At 35.4% G+C, this 24,409-nt stretch overlaps 1 protein-coding gene across 1 annotated transcript in view; it reads right to left on the reverse strand.

The window, feature by feature from the left end:
- MDGA2 (MAM domain containing glycosylphosphatidylinositol anchor 2) overlaps positions 1–24,409 on the reverse strand; it is an 862,004-nt gene that overhangs the window by 172,859 nt on the left and 664,736 nt on the right. The window contains exon 8 of the mRNA XM_081511223.1: positions 17,718–18,011. Coding sequence (XP_081367349.1) covers positions 17,718–18,011 — 294 coding nt within the window. The remainder of the gene's footprint in view (positions 1–17,717; positions 18,012–24,409) is intronic.

Raw genomic sequence — 24,409 nt, forward strand, 5'->3', positions numbered from 1 at the left:
GATATATATATATAAGGAGAGGGGAGAGAATATGGCAAGGGTTGGGGGAGGAAGAGACAGACACACATACAGACTTTCGGAAGGTAAGACTCTTCCAAAACTACCTAAGAAAATAATCATGTTTTCCCAAGGCTGGCTATTGGAGGAAACTTAACACATCTGTTGTAGTATTGTCACATGACTTATTACATGTTACTTTGGATGTAGCCCAAGGTCAAAATGGTCATTTCAATTAACATATTTTTCAAATCTAGACAAATACAATGTGTATCCTGAACAAATTAGGTTTTTGTTTTTTTTTTTTAACCCAAATGAACTAATGTATTAATATTTGAAATACTAGAAGCAGAACTTTTTTTAAAACAGATTGCTCTGTTAAAAAGACTCAGGAACTTCTCAAAAAAGATACACTTGCTAAAGCAAACAGCTGATCTAATTTTAAAATTAGGTACTTGACATATTCTGACATTATTTTTGAAGAAGATGCTGGACAATATATTTATATTCTTTAAAAATAAGTAATTGCAAAGAAACACATATTTGCATATACAATGCTTGGACTAGTACATATGTCCTATTATACATAGTGATCATTGTTATAAAATGAAGTTAATCATAATTAAGAAAAGGGAAAATGTTCAGGTAAAATTCACAAGGCAACATCTTTAATATATTTTTTTATTTTAATTTATCAGGCACTGAAATGTTGTCATTAAATGTACTAGGAATGCTTTTTCAGTAAGATTTCAAATGTGTTGTATTCTCTCTAATGCAAGAGATGCAAAAAAACTAAGCATGTAAAATTATAGGTTCCTCTAGTCTCCTAGTTTATCTTTTCTTTTATCTTTACTCTCATCTTTTAATTAGAACAGACATTACTTATGTGATGAAATGTTTTCATCCATGTATCTTCTTTTTAATTCAAGTATGTAGTTTCTAGGAGACTCCTGAAATGGTTACTAGAAGATGTGTTTTCTGTAATACATACGTTAATTATAATGGCTTATTGTTAACAATTTGAACTTCAAGCGTACTAAGAGATCACCTTACTAAGTTCTTCACTTGCATAAAGAAATTGGTGGCAGAGACTAAGACAAGTCATACAATTTAAAAATGTCACCACTAGAATTAGAACCCAGGGACAGATTCAGAATCTATCCTACAATTTATAGTCTATTTCTCCCCTATTCTAGTGTGTACCCATATTCACAGTTCAGGTAAAAACTATGTGTAGTGTAACATTTTCATTAACAAAATTATAACTGAAAAACAGCCAAAGCCAGAAGTACATATTTCAAATAGTTATTAAGTAATGCAGTTACTGATCTAGGCTCTTTTGGAAGAAGCAATTATGATTCATGAAGGGAAGAGCTTATACTCTGATAAGAAAGAGACAGAAAAAGGGAGAGAGAACAGAGACATGCATAGATAGCCATAGATACAGATTTATATCATATATATCTGTATCTATATCAATCTATCAGTTAGGAAAAAGGTCAGATTTAGAGGATAAAAAGATTACACCTAGCTGGAGTTTTCTGAGGTTACCATTAGAGAAAAGGTATTTGAATGCTGTTTTGAAGATGGTAAAGAGTGAGTTCATAGAGGTGACTCTTAAGAATATTTGTGAAAAAGGAAATGAAATTACAAGCAACAGCAAGTTCAAAAGTACACAGAGTAACGAACTGCTCACCCTGACCAGAATATGGTATATGATTTCAGAGAAGGGTGAAGGATCTTGTTTTTCAATTTAGGAGTCTGAATTTTGAATCACAGGTAATGAGTAGTCATATAGAGTTTTCAAACAGAGAAAGAACAAGGAATGCTTGCATTCCTGCTTTTGCATGAATTTGGCTTGGTTATTCAGGCCAAGAAAATCATGTCCCATTGGAGTTAATCCTTGATGAGAGGCAAAAAGGGGCAAGTTTGTTTCTTTTTTCAGGTACAGCTGGAAATAATGAGAACCACTAAATAACACAAACACACAGAGAACTGAGCTGATGGTTGAGAAGAAGGTAACATTTAAGTTCCTGGAACCCACTACACTTTATTGCCCATAACAGACAAGAATTTTCTGTTATTTTCATCTGAAAATGTTCCTGTTCATAAAGCAACATTCATCTGATAGAAATGTTCTGAAGGAAAAAGGAAGATCAGAGATGGGGAAAAGTAGTAGGATTTCTTGCAGGAGATAAAAGGGCCTCCTTTGGTAAATGACAGTGGGACTGGAGAGGCAGGGATGAATTCAGAGAATGAGAAATGACAGCTAACATTTAGTACTATCTATGAGTACTATCTATGTTGAAGCTGAAACTCCAATACTTTGGCCACCTCATGCGAAGAGCTGACTCATTGGAAAAGACCCTAATGCTGGGTAGGATTGGGGGCAGGAGAAAAAGGGGACGACAGAGGATGAGATGGTTGGATGGCATCACCGACTCAATGGACATGGGTTTGGATAGACTCTGGGAGTTGGTGGTGGACAGAGAGGCCCGGCATGCTGCAATTCATGGGGTTGCAAAGAGTCGGACACGACTGAGCAACTGAACTGAACTGAACTGATGAGTCAGGTGTCTTCCCTCATGGCTCTGTGGTAAAGAATCTGCCTGCAATGGAGGAGACACAGGAGATGCAGGTTCGATCCCTAGATTGGGAAGATTCCTTGGAGAAGAGCATGGTAGTCCATTCCAGTATTCTTGCCTGGAGAATCCCATGGACAGAGAAGCCTGGTGGGTTACAGTCCATAAGTTTGCAAAGAATCGGACACGACTGAAGCAACTGAGCATGCATGCACACATCTGTGTGTCAAAAACTGGGCTAAACACATATCAGTTCAGTTCAGTTGCTCAGTTGTGTCCAACTCTTTGCGACCCCATGAATTGCATATCAAGCATCATCTAATTTAATCCTTGGATAGACCTATGACATAATGAATGAAAATAAATCTCTCTCATGATAGATACTTAAAAAAAAAACAAATATTGAGAGAAATGATGTTTAAAGTAGCAAAGCTAGAATTTAATTCATGTCTAATTTCACAATCCAATATTCTAATTTTCAAAGGCATATTTAGAAAAAGGGAAGATCAAATAGTGACTCTAATTTTCTTTTTCCTTAGGTGGGAGGAAGCACTCCCTGTGGCTCAGTCCACACATCTGGGCACGTGAGGAGAGCTGAGGCCAGCAGCAGGGAAGGGAGGGGTGCGGAGAAACTTCACGGAGCTGGTCCTCACAGCTGCCCCCATCAGCAGCCACATGTCATAGGTCTCCAGTTCACTGAGCAAGGTCTAGTTCAAAACAGGATTCGGAAGGAACAGCAGCAACCCACCCACCATTCACCGGATCCTACCACATGATTTGAAACCACTACCAGGAGGTTCTGGGCTGTCTGGAGGCAGCTGGTAACCAGTCTTTTGGTGAGGAGTGGGGTGCCAGCATGAGGGAGTTGGGTATGGTGATCACTCAGGTCCCCGCAGCGCTGAGGCCTCAAATCCAGGAGGCAGCCTCTGCTCCGCATGCCTGGGGGGCTTCTGCAAGGAGAGAGCAGGCTGCACGTTGGAAGAGAAAGCACTGCTCCATCGACAGTGACTCAAACAGGGAGGAGAGACATCCTTGAAGGTGGGACAGGGAATTCAAGAAGAGAAAAATAATGAAGGGAAATAATTAAAAACTTATTTTAGTCACATTAAATTTTAGAATTCATTAGGAGACAAAACTGAAATTTCACAGAAGCTGGCTGAATGTCTCAGATATATATGGAGGAAGATCTGCAAAGCAATGATAGTTTAAATCATTATATTGCCAAGCGAGAGAGCACAGAGTAAGAGAACAATATGAGACCAAAACCTAATTTGGGGAAAGAAAGAATAAATAGCAATAAAGACACAGTGAAAGTTGCTTAGTCTTTGTCTGACTCTTTGCAATCCCATGGACTATAGAGTCCATGGAATTCTCCAGGCCAGAATACTGGAGTGGGTAGCTTTTCCCTTCTCCAGGGGATCTTCCCAACCCAGGGATCACACCCAGGTCTCCCGCATTGCAGGAGGATTCTTTACCAGCTGACCTACCAGGGAAGCCCTAATAAAGACACAACTTGAAGGTAAAAACAGAACTAGCATCTCAACATCATAAAAGACAAAGAAGAAAAAAACAGTAATAAGAATGAGCGCTCACTCAATAAACATGCCCTCTTCAAGAAGCCTACACCAATTTAGATTGATATGCATAATATGTATTTATATCTCTAAATATTTGTATAAAATGCATCTGTATCTACTTATACATGATCAATCAGTTTATACATTTGTACCTTATGGTTTCAAGTTAGCACTTCAAGCAAAAACCTCATATAGTTAGATTACTTATATATTTTTTTACTGAACTGTAGGGCTTCCCTGGTAGCTCAGCTGATAAAGACTCTGCCTGTTATGCAGGAGACCCCGGTTCAATTTGTGAGTCAGGAAGATCCGCTGGAGAAGGGATAGGCTACCCACCCCAGTATTCTTGGGCTTCCCTGGTGGCTCAGCTGGTAGAGAATCAGGCTGCAATGTGGGAGACCTGGGTTTGATACCTGGGTTGGGGAGATCCCCTGGGGAAGGGGACAGCTACCCACTCCAGTATTCTGGCCTGGAGAATTCCATGGATGATATAGTCCATGGGATCGCAAAGAGTTGCACACAACTGAGCAACTTTCACTTTCACTGAGCAGTAAATTTTTATACTTTATCTTATGTTGTACACAAAGCAGTTAGGTTATGTTTAAGAACATATACTTCAACCACAAGGATAAATAGGGAACATATTGACACTGACAAACAGAAAGAAACTAAGAACAGCTGAAGAAATCAGATTACTTCTACCACTTCAACCATACGTTTCAATACAAATAACTAAATGCTAAGAAATATCTGACTTCCCTGGTGGCTCAGACGGTAAAAGTGTCTGCCTACAATGCGGGAGACCCGGGATCGATCCTTGGGTCAGGAAGATCCCCCTGGAGAAGGAAATGGCAACCCACTCCAGTACCTTTGCCTGGAAAATCCCGTGAATGGATGGAGGAGCCTGGTAGGCTGCAGTGCATGGGGTCATGAAGAGTTGGACACGACTGAGCAACTTCAAGAAATACCTTGGAAGAAAAGTTATGACCAACCTAGATAGCATATTAAAAAGCAGAGACATTACTTTGCCAACAAAGATCTGTCTAGTCAAGGCTATGGCTTTTCCAGCAGTCATGTATGGATGTGAGAGTTGGACTATAAAGAAAGCTGAGTGCTGAAGGATTGATGCTTTTGAACTGTGGTGTTGGAGAAGACTCTTGAGAGTCCCTTGGACTGCAAGGAGATCCAACCAGTCCATCCTAAAGGAGATCAATCCTGGGTGTTCATTGGAAGGACTGATGTTGAAGCTGAAACTCCAATACTTTGGCCACCTGATGTGAAGAGCTGACTCATTGGAAAAGACCCTGATGCTGGGAAAGATTGAAGGCGAGAGGAGAAGGGGACGACAGAGGATGAGATGATTGGTTGGCATCACTGACTCAATGGACATGAGTTTGAGTAAACTCCGGGAATTGGTGATGGACAGGGAGGCCTGGCGTGCTGCAGTCCATGGGGTCACAAACAGTCAGACACAACTGAACGACTGAACTGAACTGAAGAAATACTGTCTCATTTTTCTTAAATGTTTTTCTATTTCCTGCTTAATTTTGAACATTTTCTTCCCCTGATTAATTTTGCATATTTAAATCTTAAATTTAAGATACTCGTGCTACATAATTATCCTTCTCAAGAAAAAATACTTTTACTTCATTTATTGAGAAACAATATTAAAGAACAAAATCCACATATTGTCTAATTTTCAAGATCATTATTTGACTCCTTTCCCTTTGGAAATACTCTGTAATTAAGAAGAAAGTAATTTCCAATTTTAAAATAAGTCTAATAAGTGTGAAATCAACAGAGAATGTCTTTCAAATTCACAACCCGTGGTCCCTTTAGGTTTCAAAGTTTCCTTTTGAAGGATTTTTGCTTTTGCCTACTAGAATCCTTAAAGCTTCAAGGAAATACTCATTTGCCAGAAGAAAGAAACTTGTAAGATGATCAAAATGATCCAAGAATGAAATACAGCTACTGCCTCCCAAACCCAGAGACTTGCTGAAAGTCCAGCAAAGAAAGAACATAATCACAGCAGTAAAACAGGAAATGAGACAAATAAGTTAAGAGACAAAAAGTAAGGTATATTGGAAACATACTTTCACAATTTATACAACAGTAATTATTACGACCAAATGAAGAAAAACACTAAAGCAAAACAATTACTAAGAAAGTTTAACAGATATATTTAAAAAAAAAAAAATTCCCCACTGCATGAGACTCTGACCTTCTTTTAAAGTTCTAGCTTTGATCTCCATGACAAGGGAAGAATGCTAGCTATGTTTTTAAGCAATATTTGTGTATTAAGTTGTTTCTGGATTGAGAGGAACGTTAATATCTGATAAGAAGACATAAGTTAGAGCTTAGTGTAGTTTGTGATTCTTGTGACTTCGGGGACTTTGGAAGCTGTACCAATAGATTTGTTACAAGAGACATTGGTTCCCGTGGGGCAGAGAATTCTGCCAGAGTCCCCATCCCCAAATTACAGAGATCTTGTCTCCTTTATACACAAGCCATCATCTAGGCAGAGGTGCTCAATGGGTATAATTTATACACTTTTGGGTACAATTTTGCCTGTTACAAGCATAGCTGATGTGTATAATTTTGATTATACCTGGTATAACTAAGCATACCTGATGGGTATAGAAGACATTTGTCAAGGTCTAGAGATATATTTTATTGTCATGACGTGAGGGAGGGGTATGCTACTGTACCTAAAGATTAGCGGCCAGGGAACCCTCCAAACATCCTAAAATTAACAAGATCTATGCATTCGATGCCAGTGGTATCCCTCTTCCAATTATGACAATCAAAATGTGTTGACAATTTTCAAGTGTCCCCAGAAGTGGGGACAGGTGGACATGCTGGCAAGCTGTGGTTCCTGCCTTATGTCTGCAAAAGTGCATTTGAGTCCATATGTGTCTATAGTAACCCCATGAGTTGAGTTTGAATGTAGTTGAAACTAAGAACCTCTGATAGGTTATACAATAGAACAGTTCACTACTAGGTTAAAAGGTATTAACATAATATAATCCCCAATAATATAATATATGCAAAACTCTTTGGCTGGTGTTAAATATTAAAATATGATATTGAATCAAACAACTGATAATAAATACCTAAAGAAAAAATTGCTAGCACCTAAGCTAAAATTCTGTATGAACAATGTTCGTAAGTTGATTAAATGTTGGTAAATGCATCTCTCTTGCTGAAGTGATAGGAAGTCATGTCTTCCTGTGACAATATCGGCCTTTGATTTCTCATTTCCTGATTGGTTCCATGAACTGTGCCTTTCTATCATCCAATTTCTTATATTGTTACCTAACTTCTAAGGTGCTTGTGCTGTTTTTCCTAACCAGAAACTCTTTTGCATATTCTATATTTTCCTCTGCATGAAATATTTAATGGCAGGTATATTTATAAAATAAATTGATCAAGTCACAAGCATGTTCATAGAATATATTATTGTAAAACTCTGTGTGTGATTCATTTAATAGTTTATTATTATTATATTTTTATTTTCATGGGAGAAAAGCACACTAGAAAATGCCTCAATTCTATATTTGGGAAGAATACATTTATTTTTGGATGAGGGAATAAACCCTTTTCAACTAATAATTATTAAAAAGACACAGGATTTTTGTAGTTACACATATATATTTACAAACATGTTTATGTTTACTTCTCTTAGAGGATGTATTTTCATAAAGTGAGGAAGGGAAAAGGATAAGAAAATACCCCAGGGAGAGAGGCAACATAAACCTTCTTCATTCAAACAACATTTAATCACATATATGAAGGCTTTCAAGGGAGAAAATCATTTTTTCAGTATTATGGAAATACCACAATCATCTATTTGAATTCATATCTGCATAACAGGGGTGGGCAGAAGTACTTAACTGACAATATCAGTCAACAAATACTTGCCTGAGTTAAGTTGTCAATAATTTTAATCATTCTGTTAAAACTGGCTGGTTCCTATATCACTTCTTCTCATAGATGCTGAAAATAAACTTTAAATGAAAATTTTTTTCTAAATATTAAACTATGGCTGTATTCTACATTAAGATGGAAGCAGAGACGGCACCCGGAAAAAAATATATCTGCTTATTTTCTTAACAAGATCCATGTACTTGATGAACTGATCATCTTTCCAGGTGATCTGTGCTCCACAGTTCAGTAAAGACATCTTGTCAGTGTTCTACATTGAGAAGCTCTTTAGAATGGGAGGTTAAAGAATCCACCTGCAATGCGGGAGACCTGGGTTCAATCCCTGGGTTGGAAAGATCCTCTGGAGAAGGGAAGGGCTACTCACTCCAGTATTCTGGCCTAGAGAATTCCATGGACAGAGAAGCCTGGCAGGCTACAGTCCGTGGGAACTCAAAGAGTGGGACATGACTGAGCAACTTTCACTTTCACTTTTCACTTTAGAATGAGAGAGTTTCCATTGTCTTTGACAATTTCCTTAGATTAAATACCCTATTGCCGTCTCTGAAAGAGTGAGAACCAGGAAGCAAGAGGATAGCCCAGGATCGCAGGAGCAGTTCAGTTCAATTCAGTTGCGCAGTCGTGTCCAACTCTTTGTGACACCACGGATTGCAGCACGCCAGGCTTCCCTGAACATCACCAACTCCTGGAGTTTACTCAAACTCATGTCCATTGAGTCGGTGATGCCATCCAATCATCTCATCCTCTGTTGTCCCCTTCTCCTCCCACCTTCTATCTTTCCCAGCATCAGGGTCTTTTCAAATGAGTCAGCTCTTCGGATCAGGTGGCCAAAGTATTGGAGTTTCAGCTTCAGCATCAGTCCTTCCAATGAACATTCAGGACTGATTTCCTTTAGGATGGACTGGTTGGGTCTCCTTGCAGTCCAAGGGACTCTCGAGTCTTCTCCAACACCACAGTTCAAAAGCATCAATCCTTCAACACTCAGCTTTCTTTTAGTCCAACTCTCACATCCATACATGACTACTGGAAAAACCATAGCTTTGACTAGTCGAACCTTTGTCAGCAAAGTAATATCTCTGCTTTTTAATATGCTATCTAGGTTGGTCATAGGTTTTCTTTAAAGGAGCAAGCGTCTTTTAATTTCATGGCTGCAGTTACCATCTGCAGTGATTTTGGAGCCCCCAAAATTAAAGTCTGCTACTGTTTCCACTGTTTCCCCATCTATTTGCCATGAAGTGATCAGACCAGATGCCATGATCTTAGTTCAGCTAAAGTAAATTCATCATAAAGACTCTGCAAAATATCATATCCACTTGGGACATTCAATTTTAAAACATTCAGGAGGAACATATAAATAAAATATTTAAACAAATGTTTTTTTCAAGGCAGCTCCATTATAATTTCTCATTAAATCTTCTGGGAACTCAGATTGAAGTATACTTATATGACATATTGACTTGAGATAAAAATTTTAGAGTTTATTATATACAGTTTAAATTGTACACTATCATATAAGGCTATAGTTTCTTCTTTTTAAAGACAAGATCTTAACTACACGGGGATGCAGAAGCTAAGATGGGAGAAAATAACACAAATATTAATGTTCTCAAAATATTAACACTGCCTCAAGGTTTCATTGATTAATGCTTTTAATAACTTCTGCAAACATCAGAAGAATATGGCCACTTAATTCAAACAAAGGAATCGTGTGTAATAAATACTGAGTTCCATTTAATAATCATTCATGTTAAAGACGAAAAGTGAATGCTTAAAATATTATTTTCTTGGTAAATGTAAATGTTTTCCCCAACCTACATTCACTTGAGAAGATAAAATTTTACATTTCTTATTAGTAAAGTTTTAGCTGTAACCTTATCTCAAGTACAGAGATTCTGGAAATGGATCAGTTAATCAAGAATCTACCAATTTTACAGCTGCTCTCATGCTAGAAATGTAAGAGCTACTTTGGCCCACAAAGATCTTAAGTTATAGTAGGAATGGATCAAAGAGTCTTTAGAGAAGGAAACAGTAAGGTAGAGGAGGAATAATTTGCAGTAAGAAAATGGATACTTTACATTAAAACATTTCAGAACTGATATATTAAAGTGACAATCATAATTTCTATTTTGTGCTACCTGGTGAGCAATATTCTAGAAGCTTTGCAAAGTTATTTCAAATAAATGTTAATTGAAAATGGAAAAAGTTTTTCTTTTCTTGGAAATAGAAAACTAAAGCTCAGAGATATTAAGATATTGGCCATGGGCCATATACATATAATGTTAAATTCATTAAAAAAGAAGGCCATTAGACTGAGGTGTAAGCAAACCAAAATCAAAGCCTATGAAAGGATCAAGGTTACAAAACTGAAATCTAAAGATGACCAATTACAAACAGACAACTAGGCTTGAATCTTTGAAAGTAAAATTGACTCAGCTGTGTCTAACTCTTTGCGACCCCATGGACTATACAGTCCATGGAATTCTCTAGCCAGAATAATGGTGTGGGTAGCCTTTCCCTTCTCGGATCTTCCCAACCGAAGAATTGAACAGAGGTCTCCTGCATTTCGGGTGGATTCTTAACCAACTAAGCTATCAGGGAGGCTTTAAACTATAGCCAGTCAATAACTTGCTTACTTTGTTTTTACATTTTCTATACATGTCGCCACAAGCTCCTGTCTATGGAGCACTCCTAATCATTTCCAGTTTGGTGCTGGTGCATCAGAATCAATTTTTGCTCAAATATGAGTGTAAGAGCTTGCTTTAAATTTTCAACATGCCTCAGTTTATCTTTTAATAACATGGGTGTGGGTGCGTGCGTGCTTCGTCATGTCCGACTCTACAGTCTATGGACTGTACCAGGCATTGTAAGGGATAAAAGCTATGATTCTGTGGGTCAAAGAAAATTCTTTAAATGAATACTCTCTTCAAAGTTATCATTGTTACAGAGGCAGTGGTTGTAAACTTTTTTGCTGTCATTACCTAAAATGTAGAGAAAAGAAACTTGAACTTACCATTTCTGTTTCTGATAAACTCTTTTGAATAACCTTAAGGGTTTGTCTTCAACTTTTGAGTGTAAATTTATTTTATGAGAGTAAAACAAGTCTTTTAGAATCAAGTCTTATTGGTGAAAGAAATAAATCCATGAGAAGGACTTTTTGTGTTGCTCAAACTCATTCTATAAGCAATAGTACAGAAGGTTTTGATGAAGTCAACAGTGAAAAGGCTAGATAGCATCACTGACTCAATGGACGTGAATTTGAGTAAACTCCGAGAGACAGTGAAGGGCAAAAGAGCATAGCGTGTTGCAGTCCATGGGTTTGCAAAGAGTCAGACACAGCTTAGTGACTGAACAATAACAACAGTGAAATAATAGCCAATGATTTTGAAAGAAGTATATCTTCTAATGTTATTGTTGTTGTCATCTAATATGCATGTTCAAAATGAAGTTTTACTTTGAAGTTCTAAATTGTGCATACTAAACACCAGTGTCCACAGGGTTATCAAGGAGGGTCCTTATCAGTAACCAAGGGGCTTCCTAAAGGGGGAGGACTGAGGTGGGACTTAAATGGTTAAAGAGTTGAAGAATTGGTGGGAAAAGGAGAATGGAGATATAGAATTCTACGATAGAGGCAACACTGAATTATCATGTCTATGAGGCTGAGAAGAGATGGGATGAATTAATATGAAAAATAAGAATACATCTGAATAAGTAGAGCATTCCAGGTTACTTTATAAGGCATATTATTGTTCTTTTAAGTAAAATTATTGTCCATTTACTTATAAATTCCCTTGTATAGACTTGAACATCTCCCTGTGTAAATATGGCAAACTGCCTCCTTGTTTCCTCTTTAATCAATACCTTGTCTCTCATTTTATCTTTAGATCAATTTAGTCACAATAGTTTTAAAATAATCCAAAAAGCAGTTATATTTGTTCAATTCAGTTATTCTGTATATCTCAACACTATAGAAAATTACTCAGTAAATCATCTAACAATAGTCAGCATATCTGTTCCATGACATTCCAATCTGTCTTTAATTTTCCTTTTCTTTATAAGGTCCATGATATTCTGCTTTGGTTGAATATTCATTGGATTGAAAGAAATAAACATGCACTCTTCATTGTGTGGATCACAATAAACTGTGGAAAATTCTGAAAGAGATGGGAATACCAGACCATCTGACCTGTCTCTTGAGAAACCTGTATGCAAGTCAGGAAGCAACGGTTAGAACTGGACATGGAACAACAGACTGGTTCCAAATAGGAAAAGGAGTACGTCAAGGCTGTATATTGTCACCCTGCTTATTTAACTTATATGCAGAGTACATCATGAGAAATGCTGGGCTGGAAGAAACACAACCTAGAGTCAATATTGCTGGGAGAAATATCAATAACCTCAGATATGCGGATGACACCACCCTTATGGCAGAAAGTGAAGAAAAACTAAAGAGCCTCTTGATGAAGGTGAAAGAGGAGAGTGAAAAAGTTGGCTTAAAGCTCAACGTCCAGACAACTAAGATCATGGCATCTAGTCCCATCACTTCATGGGAAATAGATGGGGAAACAGTGGAAACAGTGTCAGACTTATTTTTTGGGCTCCAGAATCACTGCTGATGGTGACTGCAGCCATGAAATTAAAAGATGCTTACTCCTTGGAAGGAAGGTTATGGCCAACCTAGATAGCATATTTAAAAGCAGAGACATTATTTTGCCAACAAAAGTCCGTCTAGTCAAGGCTATGGTTTTTCCAGTGGTCATGTATGGATGTGAGAGTTGGACGGTGAAGAAAGCTGAGTGCCGAAGAATTGATGCTTTTGAACTGTGGTGTTGGAGAAGACTCTTGAAAGTCTCTTGGACTGCAAGGAGATCCAATCAATCCATCCTAAAGGAGATCAATCCTGGGTGTTCATTGGAAGGACTGATGTTGAAGCTGAAACTCCAATATTTTGGCCACCTCATGCGAAGGGTTGACTCATTGGAAAAGACCCTAATGCTGGGTAGGATTGGGGGCGGAAGGAGAAGGGGACGACAGAGGATGAGATGGTTGGATGGCATCACCAACTCAATGGACATGGGTTTGGGTGGACTCTGGGAGTTGGTGATGGACAGAGAGGCCTGGTGTGCTGCGATTCATGGGGTCGCAAAGAGTCGGACACGACTGAGCGACTGAACTGAACTGAACTTCAATAAGCTTCTTGAGTAAAAGAGTAAGCGATAATGGCTCTAATCTATGGTTCCCTCCTCTTCATACAATCTGGTCTTGCTTTGGAAATAGATGAGGAACATGGGTCTTTCAATAGCTCTGATTGTTTTCTTTCATAGTTTTCCTTCATTTGGAAAAATAGAAATTGTAAATAAAGGGAGCATGGAATCTCATTTGACGATAGCTGGAAGATGGTTACTTAATACATTTTAACACTTGTCAGTTTTGGAGTTTTACTGTGTACTTTATATCTTATAAAAGAAATATCTTTAATTGTAGGTGCCTACAGATAATAAAGCTTTGGTTAAAACTGACATCCAATGTAGTATATATCTTCTTCACTTGATTTTCAAGAAAATATATCTCAAAATATATTGAAATATATTTCTTCACTAAAAGATTTCTTACTTCACTGAAAGATTTTACCAGTGCTTTGAGATAAAACCATTTAAAGTTTGGCTTTTATTAAAAATAAAATGTTATAGTTCATGAAATTAAAATCACAGTATGTAAAATATATATATATATATATATATATACACTTCAAAGAGCAATAATTTCTTTTAGAGGTCAATAGGCATAACTGGACTTCTTCATTTAATATAAATATTTGAGTATATTCTTCTAATGACATTTTCATTTAATTACTATTTAAAGGATCAATATTTTATTGGATAAATTTAAAAATCACTTTAACTACGGCTAATATGTTTAGGAAAGTGTTCTAGTTTTGTTCAATGGGCTCATACGTAATATAATTTTTAAATAATGAACCAATTAACCTATGTAACATTTTTATTTTCAATGATCTTTTCTAATACTGCTTCAAATAAATATAAACAACTTAAAAAAATTATTACGTATTTTCGAAAAATGTGAGTGAAATTAAATAGTGCCTGAATATTCAGAGGTCTGTTATTAAAAACTGTACATACAATCTGGAGGACTAGCATTTTTAAAAATTTAGATGAATTTTAAACCACTATTTTTCAAGACCCTATATTTGAAACTTCTCATCCAGCCTATATCACTTGTACTAACTTGCTATTGTAGAAATTAAAAATATTATAAAATAAGGCTCAGCTTTCAGGAATGAGCAATGTGCAAAAAAATTTAATAATTTAAATCATTTCATTATGGTGATTAAGCTACTCTTAATAGGACATAGAATGGTGTAAAATACCTCTAGGCTTCTGTCACTTGCTAAATCACTATCCACACATTTTAAGAAGCAAATTAACTGGGGATAGTAAATAATTCAAAAAGTTTTAATAAAATGACTACTGTATAATTTTAACACATTGGCTAAGAATAAATCTCACTTGAAGATTTAGAACATTAAGCTAAGTGGACTGTTTCATTTTTTATGCAATATGAAAACAATTATACTATTTATACTTAGGCCTTACTATCTCTGCTCATCAATTACTAATACAATTACTTCTTTAATTCTTTTGATTGGTTATTGTTTAATTTGACACAACTAAAAGTTAACAAGGGAAAATATGCTTTAGAGACACATTTTTTGTGTGTTTTTTATCTATTATGACCATCTATTGTTCATTCTTTCATGTTTCAAAACTGATAAAATTATATACAAATATATGTTTATATATATACTTATTTTGTGTGTATATATACATATTGTGTGTGTGCAAAATAGACTGTCCTAGAACTTGTCAGTGTAATATATTTTAGGAAAGGAGATCTTAATAAACTAAAGTGTAGAGTTCACATCCTGAAAAACGTGTTAGGTACAAGTTAGAGTATTTGACATCTCCTCCCTTCATACACTTGGACATTTTCAGCTGCCAAACTGTTATATGGCTAGTCCTCAGATATTCCTGAATCCTAAATAATAAAGAATGAATTATACAAGAAGCAAGATATATATATATATATAAATTTATATATATAAATATATTCCATATATATATATATATATATATACACACACATTCCATTTGTTATATTTACTCAATGCATTTGCTGATTAGCTATAATATAAAATATATTATGCTGAGAATACAAAATGCATAAACCATAGCTTTATATATCAAATGGATATATGATATATAAAGTATATGAAATAACTTATTTTATATTTTATATGAATTATTTGCACATGTGGCACAGCTATCCAAATTAAGCCCAAATACCATATTATTTTCATTCTTTTAAGAAATCACCATAAAAGTTAAATTGTTTATCACTTTAAAATATTATCAAGATTTCTGCATGACTAGTTTTACAGGAATAAGCCTTAAGGAGTTAAGGCTTCTGGAGTTGTTACCAGTTATTTGTACATGGCAGATGCTCAGACACATAACCAGATTCTTCAGAAGAGTTGGGAATACATGAAAGAGAGCTTTTTGAAAGACATTAGGGCATTCTCACCAGCAACTGGCCAGATTGCTGGCACCCAGCCGTGTTTCCTGGTAGGCTGGGGAACTTGCCTCTGAGAGGAAGTGTTGTTAGATTATACCTTCTGCTCTGCAAAGTCACCTTGGGATGCAGACTCTTTCCCTGTGCATTAAATGAATTCGGCTTTGCCTATGTCAATTGATGTCTTTTAGTCAATTACCTCCTTGTGACACTAAAGACAACTGTGCCAGTATTTATCTTCATCTGATATTAATAGGATTGAATTTTAAGATCTGGTGCTGAACTTATTATATATGAAATCTATTAGGAAGCAAAAAAGGGGAAAGTTAGGTCACCAAAGGAATCCTAGAGGTTAGCATATTCTATGGAGATTAAAGATCCTGGCTCTTGAAACTTTAATTCAAAATTCCCTAGAGCCAATGGGTTCCACAGCTTTTATTTGTATCACAGCTTTCACAGAGAGGTGTGAGCAGAGTGAAAACGAATTGCCCAATAGCTTTAGGAACACTGAAACTTCCTGTATAACTCTGGAGGAAAAACTTATTCCTGTGATTACCAACAAGAATGAAGTAATCCAAACTGTATCCACATCCTGATTACCTGAGGGTGTCTCTTATTTATTGGAGCATTGAGGAGAGGTTTCTTTAAAATTTTGTTTTTCTTTCTGAAACTTGTTTTCACATGAACCCCCCCCCATGAGCTTATTATCATGAGTATAAAGGCCAGTGAGGAAAAAAAGAAAAGGTAATATTCAACTGTGGAATGGAACTTACCATTTAAGAGCTGCATTCTTTAGGGATAAAACTAGTAAGATACTTGACAAGTATAAGTTTGCTATCTACAGGACAAACAGCACATTGAAAGCTGAGTTTCTAAAGTATAGGGACAGGAAAGGGTTAAACAGCAGCCAGAACCTTGCTCCTCCTATTACTCACATTCACACTCTTCATACATAAACATGTGTGTTGTTATCTGTTGCAAACATAATCCTTCCATATTTCAATTATCTTTCCAAATTTAAAGTCAGATAATTCAATCTGCCAACATCTGTAAGACTAATATAAAAATAGAAATTTTGGACTGGTTTCTATTTTCCATTTTCTGCATTAGAAAAGAACCACCAAAGAAAAGATCATCATTGCTTATTGAAGTGTATAGTTACTTCCACTTCATTCTTTTTCTTAAAGATTTTGCCACCATGTAAATAACAAATAATACCGCAACTAAAATTGACAGCAACATTGCTGGAGTTTGAACAGATTGTGCTTAGTTCGCTTCTTCTCTTCAGTAGTACCCCCACCACCTGCTATCCAAAATACCAGGGCATCATTCTCTAATAACCCAACACCAGTGACATTGTTAAACTTCTTAATTTCATGAGTTTAGGCACTTTTACACTAAAAGCAAATCCAAAGCACACTATGTCTGCATTTTTTGTTAGTGCTTTCAATGAAAATAGTTAAAAATCTATCATGTTCAGCTCTCAGAGCCAAATAATTATCTGTTAGGAAAGTAAACCAAAAAATCAGCACCTAATATCTGCCTGAATTATCTCAATATTACTACAATTGTGTAATCTACTCTTACAATTTCAGATAGCAAACACAGCATTGCAATGATTAGGCCTCCACAATTTAAGTAAAGGGATGCCCTGAAATAGGTGAATAATTTGGGCAAAGGACAGGCAATTGCTGAAGCAGAAACATAAGCAGTGAAAACAAGAGAATTATAATCTGAATTAGCAATTACTTCCAATTTCCATTTTGCTTCATTGCACATGGCCAGTTTTTAACCATTAGGCTTGTTGATTCTTTGGCCTTAACCAATGACATAACACCATCATAATCATCACATACATACTGATACAATTCTTTTCCATTAGTGTGTGTTAGCTCAAGTAATAGGCAGGCTTAGGGAAATGATAGTTTAAATTGGGGAGCAATAATGTAGAAATATTGGTTCCTAATCCAGCTCTGAAAATTTTCTTCCCTTGTCCCCTCAATAGAAATACATAGAAAAAAAAAGTACTTACACTGCACGATGAGCTGCACCAAGGCTTCTCTTGGTTTCACGTTAAATCCATTATACTGACTGGTCTGACATCGGTACATTCCTGACATTTCCCTAGATACATTCACAATCCTCAGTGTTCCATCATAACTCTCCATTTGCATATTCCCGTCAGGCATTGCGACTTCTTTATCGGCTCTAGACCAAAGGATGATGGGTTTAGGTTTTCCAGTTACTTGACACTGCAGTTCTATTGTGTCTCCTTCTCTGGTGACCAAAGGTGATTTTTCCTGTGGAACAGTCAGATTGGGTGGAACTTGAAATGGGAAAAAGAAAATTTTTCAAGGTTAGTATGTACTGGTAAAGCATATTTAAACACAGAAAATCATAAGGAAACAATTTCTGCTGGTTGAAGAAGTGTGACAATTCAGATGACAAAAATTACAGAGACCTTGGGAATAAGTGGCACACGCCTTCATTTAAGTAATTCTGAATTGTTTTCATGTTCTCAAATGAGGTCTTCAAACATTAGCAAGATAAATAAGCATTAAATGGAACACGAATGATCAACATAAGAACAGTCTACTCCATGATTTGTCATTATCAACCATTAATTGGGTCTTTAACATCTGCATTTCACAGAACAGTGATCCTTCTTGCTAAGGTAAGATTAAGCTTTTCAGTCTTCTGCTTCTTAGGCCGTTATCTCTTACCCAAGGATGCTATAAGAAAGGGATAAGAGATATTATAGACTTAGTAGGTACAGTAAATGTAATAGGAAGGGGAAAAAGAAGAACCTCTGATATAAAACCCAAAGTTCGGAAAACTGATTTAGAAACTGGCTAAACTGCTAAGGTTTAGGATTTGTTCTCTCCCCTGAGAAAATGAAATGGAACAATGGATTACAATGCCACACTCTGACAATCAAATGTATCATTCTTCTCAATTTTTAATATTTTTTGACATTTGAATTTCATATGATTTGCCTTGAACACATTTTGAGATCATTGTAAATAGGTTGTCATGACATTGCCACTATTTCTATAAAATTTATTTCAAGTGAATTCTGAAAAATATATTTCCATAATATAAGAATGTAATTTTCTCAAGTAAAGCTAATTTCTGATGTTACCGAAGATATTTATTAGAAAATTAGGTTGATTTTAAAAATTATGTATTGTTATTTATTTTGGCTGTGCTGGTCTTTGTTGTGTTGCGGCGGCTTCTCTAGTTGCAGGCGTGGCCTCAGTAGTTGTGGTGTCCCGGCTTATAGTTGCAGTATGTGGGATCTCAGTTCTGCCACCAGGGATCAAACCCAGGCCCCCTTTACTGGGAGCGCAGATTGTTAGTCACTAGACCTTCAGCAAAGTATCAGATTGATTTTATAGGAAGTTAACTTGACCACACTTGAAAACATGAACTAATAAAAGGGAAGTATTATTCAATGAGTTTGTTTTTTTTTTTTTTAAGGTAACTCCTGTTCCACTGGAAGACTTTTACTTCTCGTACAAATATATAAGAATTCAAAAGTATTTATACCATAGAGGATCTGTAAGAAAAGCATGGGCTAAATTAGAATGGCAGAATAAGAATAACCAGAAACATACACATAATTCTATCCTTGCGAAAATGTCATACATTTTCCCCTTTGGAGGTAATACTGCATATGGACAAAAAGGCAAAAATTTTATTTGCCCTTCTAGCATTACTGTGCTCCATGCCCAGGAACAAATACAAACATATTTAACCTTTAGGATATTTTTCTACTAATGTTGAACTGTGTTTCTCTTATACATATAGAAAACAAAATTTACAAAGTGATATCAGAATTAATTATCTTGCTGTTTAAATATCTTCATGTCTACTTTTCCATTTAATTCCTTCATTTACTTCTAGTTTAAAAAACTATTTAAACCATGCACAGCATCTTATGAATTAGAAAACATGAAACATTTACCACTATCTTCTTGAAACATATATACATTCTAGGAAATGGCAACAAAAACATGTTTAAATATGGCTGCATTAAAAATAACCTATATGATTAAATCATTTACTCTTGTAAATATAAACAACTAAATAGTGTAGCTAAATAATTTGTTCTTTTTGAAGTGAACCACCAGAGAATGATACAATACTAAACAAGCATCACCTTGTAACAACAGGATCAAAAAAAAGCTGAAATATTTATTCACCCTCCATGAGAAAGGATACAGAACAACAGCAATAACCTCAACATTTAACATTAATTATGCTTCTATTGTGTACCTGGCATAGTTAGGAATTTTACATTTTCATGAATTCTTATGACCATCCTCGAATCAAATGTTTAATATTACAATTTAACAAATGAGAAAACTGAGAATAAGAGAAGATAAATACTTTGATTTGAACAGAATTAAAACTGAGGCAAATTGATAGCAGGTGGCTGATGTAGAGATATGAACCCTGAAGCAGGCTTTAGCAAACTATGGTGTTTCAAAGGAATAACGAGTTAGCACTGGACGCCTTTCCTTTTGCTCATAATTACTTTGTTCTTATGGACAAACTGGACCAGTTTTCCCTGCCTATCTCTTGGTTAGTGTGTTAGGGACAATAAAAGAGTCAAGGTAGAAATGTGACAGAGTATGTGACACATATGTTGCAAATTACCTTATCTTTCTATGTTGTATCTTATATATCTGCGTTAAATATCTATATATAACAATACTAGAATAATTCCCATATATAAGGCAAAATAAATATTCAAACTATTTTACATTTGTATGAAATAAATGAAAATAAATTATACATTAAAAGATTATTTAATGGAGTGTTATTACTTAAAATTGGAAAATTTCACCACTTCCAAAAACAAGTCACATGACCTTGGCCAAGCTTAAACACTCTGAATATGAATTTCTTCATTTTTGAAACTAAGAATTTATATTTAACCAGCTCCAAGGGTATTAATGTTCTGATTATAGGAACAAAGAGTAAAACATTAAAGATAGGAGAGGGCTAATAAAAGTATCCATTTTCTGATTTAAGAAGATGGATATTCAAAGATCTTATTGTATTAGGCCAGTCTAACAAAAAGAGATCCTTGGCTAGCTATAGTCTTTTTAAGTTTATCATGTTAAATAGTTAAAAAAGAAAAAAAAAAAAACTCCCTTGCAAATGTAATCATTTGTTAGATAAACTTTTCTCCTTTTGTAATAAAAATTATAGAAATGTAAACCTCAGTTTTAATCTAGATAAGTTACAAATTTACTTTTTAATATATTTGCTTATTTTAAAATAAATACCAAAGTCCAGTTAAAATACAACTTATTTTCCACCTTTCCAAGATGTTTTTGAAATTTTTATTTCAGAGTTAACCCTTTCTTTGCAACTTTCTTGGCTAAGAAGGTCCTAAAACGTTAAGTTTTTATAGTTTTCTCTCTCTCTCTCCACATCAAATCTTCCATTCTCTAGAATGCTCTAAATTATCATTATTATTATATTTTTTTCTGTTAGGAGATTTTGTTTGTTCTCATGAATATCTCTCTGTTTTGTAGGGTTATAATAAGAATTATAACTTTACCTCAAGATTCTCTCAGTCAGTAATTGCAGCCTACTATTTTACAAAATGCTTGCAAGTCCTTAAACCTAAGCACTATTTATTTCTTGACTTAGTTGATAGCTAATTATGAGGACATTTGATCTGCTAATTAAAAACCATAGACTTTTCTTTGTTTCAGCATTTATTCTAACTCATCACTTCCAATCAGCTGCTTTGGTTTCTCTATCAAAAATCTCTCTTGTATCTCCCCATTTCTTTTCATGGCTATAGGAAGATTTCTTGGTAAAGTCATCATTATTTCTTCTTGTGACAATGTCCTAAGTGATCTTTCTGTCACCAGTCTAATTCTTCTAGTCCTCCTGCTTCCCTGTCATAAGATTTATCATCAGAAATGCAATTATGTTTCTGTCACTATGAAAATTTCAATCCTCAATGAGAGTGCTCATCCTAATACTGCTTTAATTAAAAAAAGAACCTGAAATCAGACAGATTTTATTAAAAACATTATGATATAGTCACATAATAGATTATGATGCAGCATTTTTAAGTGATGATGTAATTGACCCACATTTATTAATAAAGATATTTATATTGTTAAGCAAGAAAAGCATTCTTGTGAATAGTATGGCCAGCTATAACCATTATTAGTAAGTGAGTTAAAGATGTTACTGAACAGTATGTACCATATCATATTTTTATATAAAAAAGACAAATGCTAATGAATGTTAGCAGAGAGCTTCTCAGAGGGGAGAATATACATGATTCACCTTTATATTTGCAGCATCCTCCACTCTCTTTTGCAGTCTCTGAGTTAATAGGAACTCAGTAAAAATGTTTATACCAAATGTACAAATTAAGACAGTGAGGTAGTTGGTCACTGAGTTAGAGAGGAAAACAAGACTTACATGAGGAAAAATGTAGAGGAAAAGAAAGCCTAGAAGGAACTACACTGAAACACTAACAGTAGTTCTCTTCTGAACATGGAATTATCAGTAAATTTTATTTGTGGTATATTTTTCTTCATCTTTCACTCTTCTATAATATGTGCTATGCATATTAGCATATTGTAGGGTTCAAGAACTCAGAGAAACTTAAAATGTTAATGCAGCCTATTTTCCAAAGCTCATTTGATGAAAACTCCACTTTTCAATAACAACAAGAGTGTCACTCCAGACACACTGATCTAGACAACACAGTCTTAGAAACGCTCTTCTAGACTCACTCACCCCTACAATATTCATTTACTCACAGTTCCACTGACAGTGAGCCTCAGTGCTCTTGCAGCTTTTTCCTGTGTTCAGCAAGTCTGGCCCTGTCTTCTAGTGCTCCTGCTTGTCCCATCGAGATTCAGTTCAAAGTTACCACTTAGGTGATAACTTTGCCCACCCCTAGGTTGAGCTGGTTGTTCACTTTTCTTGACCATAGATTGTGTGTATCCCCATTTCACCTGTACTCATGGCTTCACCCTATATTTTCTTCCCTGTCTATATCCCTGACCACACAGCTCTGTGAAGGCACAGAGTGTTTTGCTCTATCTCTAAAGCCTGATACCCTACTTTTCTGTTTGCACAGACTGGGAAGTTATGAAATAACTGAGGAAGGAAGAAGGAGAGAGAGGGCAAAAAGAGTTAAAAAGGAGAAAAGATAAAATGCTATGACTATAACAGAAAGAAAAGTGAAAGCCACTAAGTCGTATCCCACTCTTTGTGACCCCATGGACTATACAGTCTATGAAATTCTCCAGGCCAGAATACTGGAGTGGGTAGCCTTTCTCTTCTCCAGGGGATCTTCCCAATCCAGGGATCGAACCCAGGTCTCCTGCATCGCAGGGAGATTCTTTACCAGCTGAGCCACCAGGGAAGCCCATAACAGAAATAAACATGATAGATAAAAATCATGAATATTCTTTAAAAAGCAATAATGACCAAATGTAATAATGCTACAATTATTGCAACCAGCAAGATTTCCTCTAAAATATATTGTTAATATATATTTCAAATGTAGTAGTTATTGAGATTTGGGAAGGTATGTGAGAGTTAAGGGGATCTTCCTGATGGCTCAAAAGGTAAAGAATCTGCCTGCAATGAAGGAGACACAGGGTTTGATCCCTGGTTTGGGAAGAGTCCCTGGAGTAGGAAGTGGCTTTCAACTCCTGTATTCTTGCCTAGAGAATTCCATGGACTAAGGAGTCTGGAAGGCTACAGTCCATGGGATCTCAAAGAGTGAGAGTTAAGAGAGTCGAAAAAGGGCTCTTGCAGTTTTCCTTTTCTTTCACCTTTCATTTAAGATTTGGATAGATAAACTGTGAATTAAAAACAAACAAACAAATAAAAGTGCCAACAGGATATATTATTTAATTTGGTCATAATGGTTTTTATGCTCTTTCTCTAATCAACTAAGTTATTTTTTATTAAAATATTGTCTCACAACAAAAACATCAAATTAAGTAGAAATGTAAGAAATGTCTACAGCTTGGTATATTCATAATATACTTGCTAGAAAAATGTCTCCCCTATTAAAAACACAAAGATATATATAGTCTCTGATATATAGCCTATAATATGATGCCCTTGCTTTGATTTTTCTTATTTAAAATGCTATTGTAGGAGACGCTACAATCAAAGAGACTTCAAAACATGATATGGCACCAAAACTTCTCATTCCAAACAAAAATAATAGGCAAGTAATTTGAGCAAACTGGTTTTCTGTCAACTTTTCCATTGTATCACAGGCTGTAAACTAAAGCTAGTATAGAAAATAAAAATGCTTTCATTTCTTCATTAGGAAGGAAGGTGAGGAAATTCAATCTTAGCTTTTACTCAGAAAATGGCGGGCTTGTTTTCCTCACTCAAAAGAATACAGGGGAAAGTTAGTTCATCTCAACTATATGAGAAAATATCATGCTGTTAGAAACAAAAAAATCAGAATATGCTTACTATGAGCTTATTGCTTTAAAATATATAAATCTGTATAGTGTATTTTAATAGTAGGTATTAAAATAAGATGCATTTCTTTAATACAAAAATTATAATAAACTAAGTAATAAGTGGAATTGTCTCCAGAAGGACATCCAGATTCATATTTTCAAGAATCCTAAAATAAGTATGGCACTAATTTAATTATATTTGAATTTTAGAGAGAAGTAATTTATAACACATATGTGTGTTTTA

The sequence above is a fragment of the Giraffa tippelskirchi genome, chromosome 7, assembly GCF_054371585.1.
Source record: "Giraffa tippelskirchi isolate mGirTip1 chromosome 7, T2T-mGirTip1v1.2.pri, whole genome shotgun sequence".
NCBI lineage: Eukaryota > Metazoa > Chordata > Mammalia > Artiodactyla > Giraffidae > Giraffa > Giraffa tippelskirchi.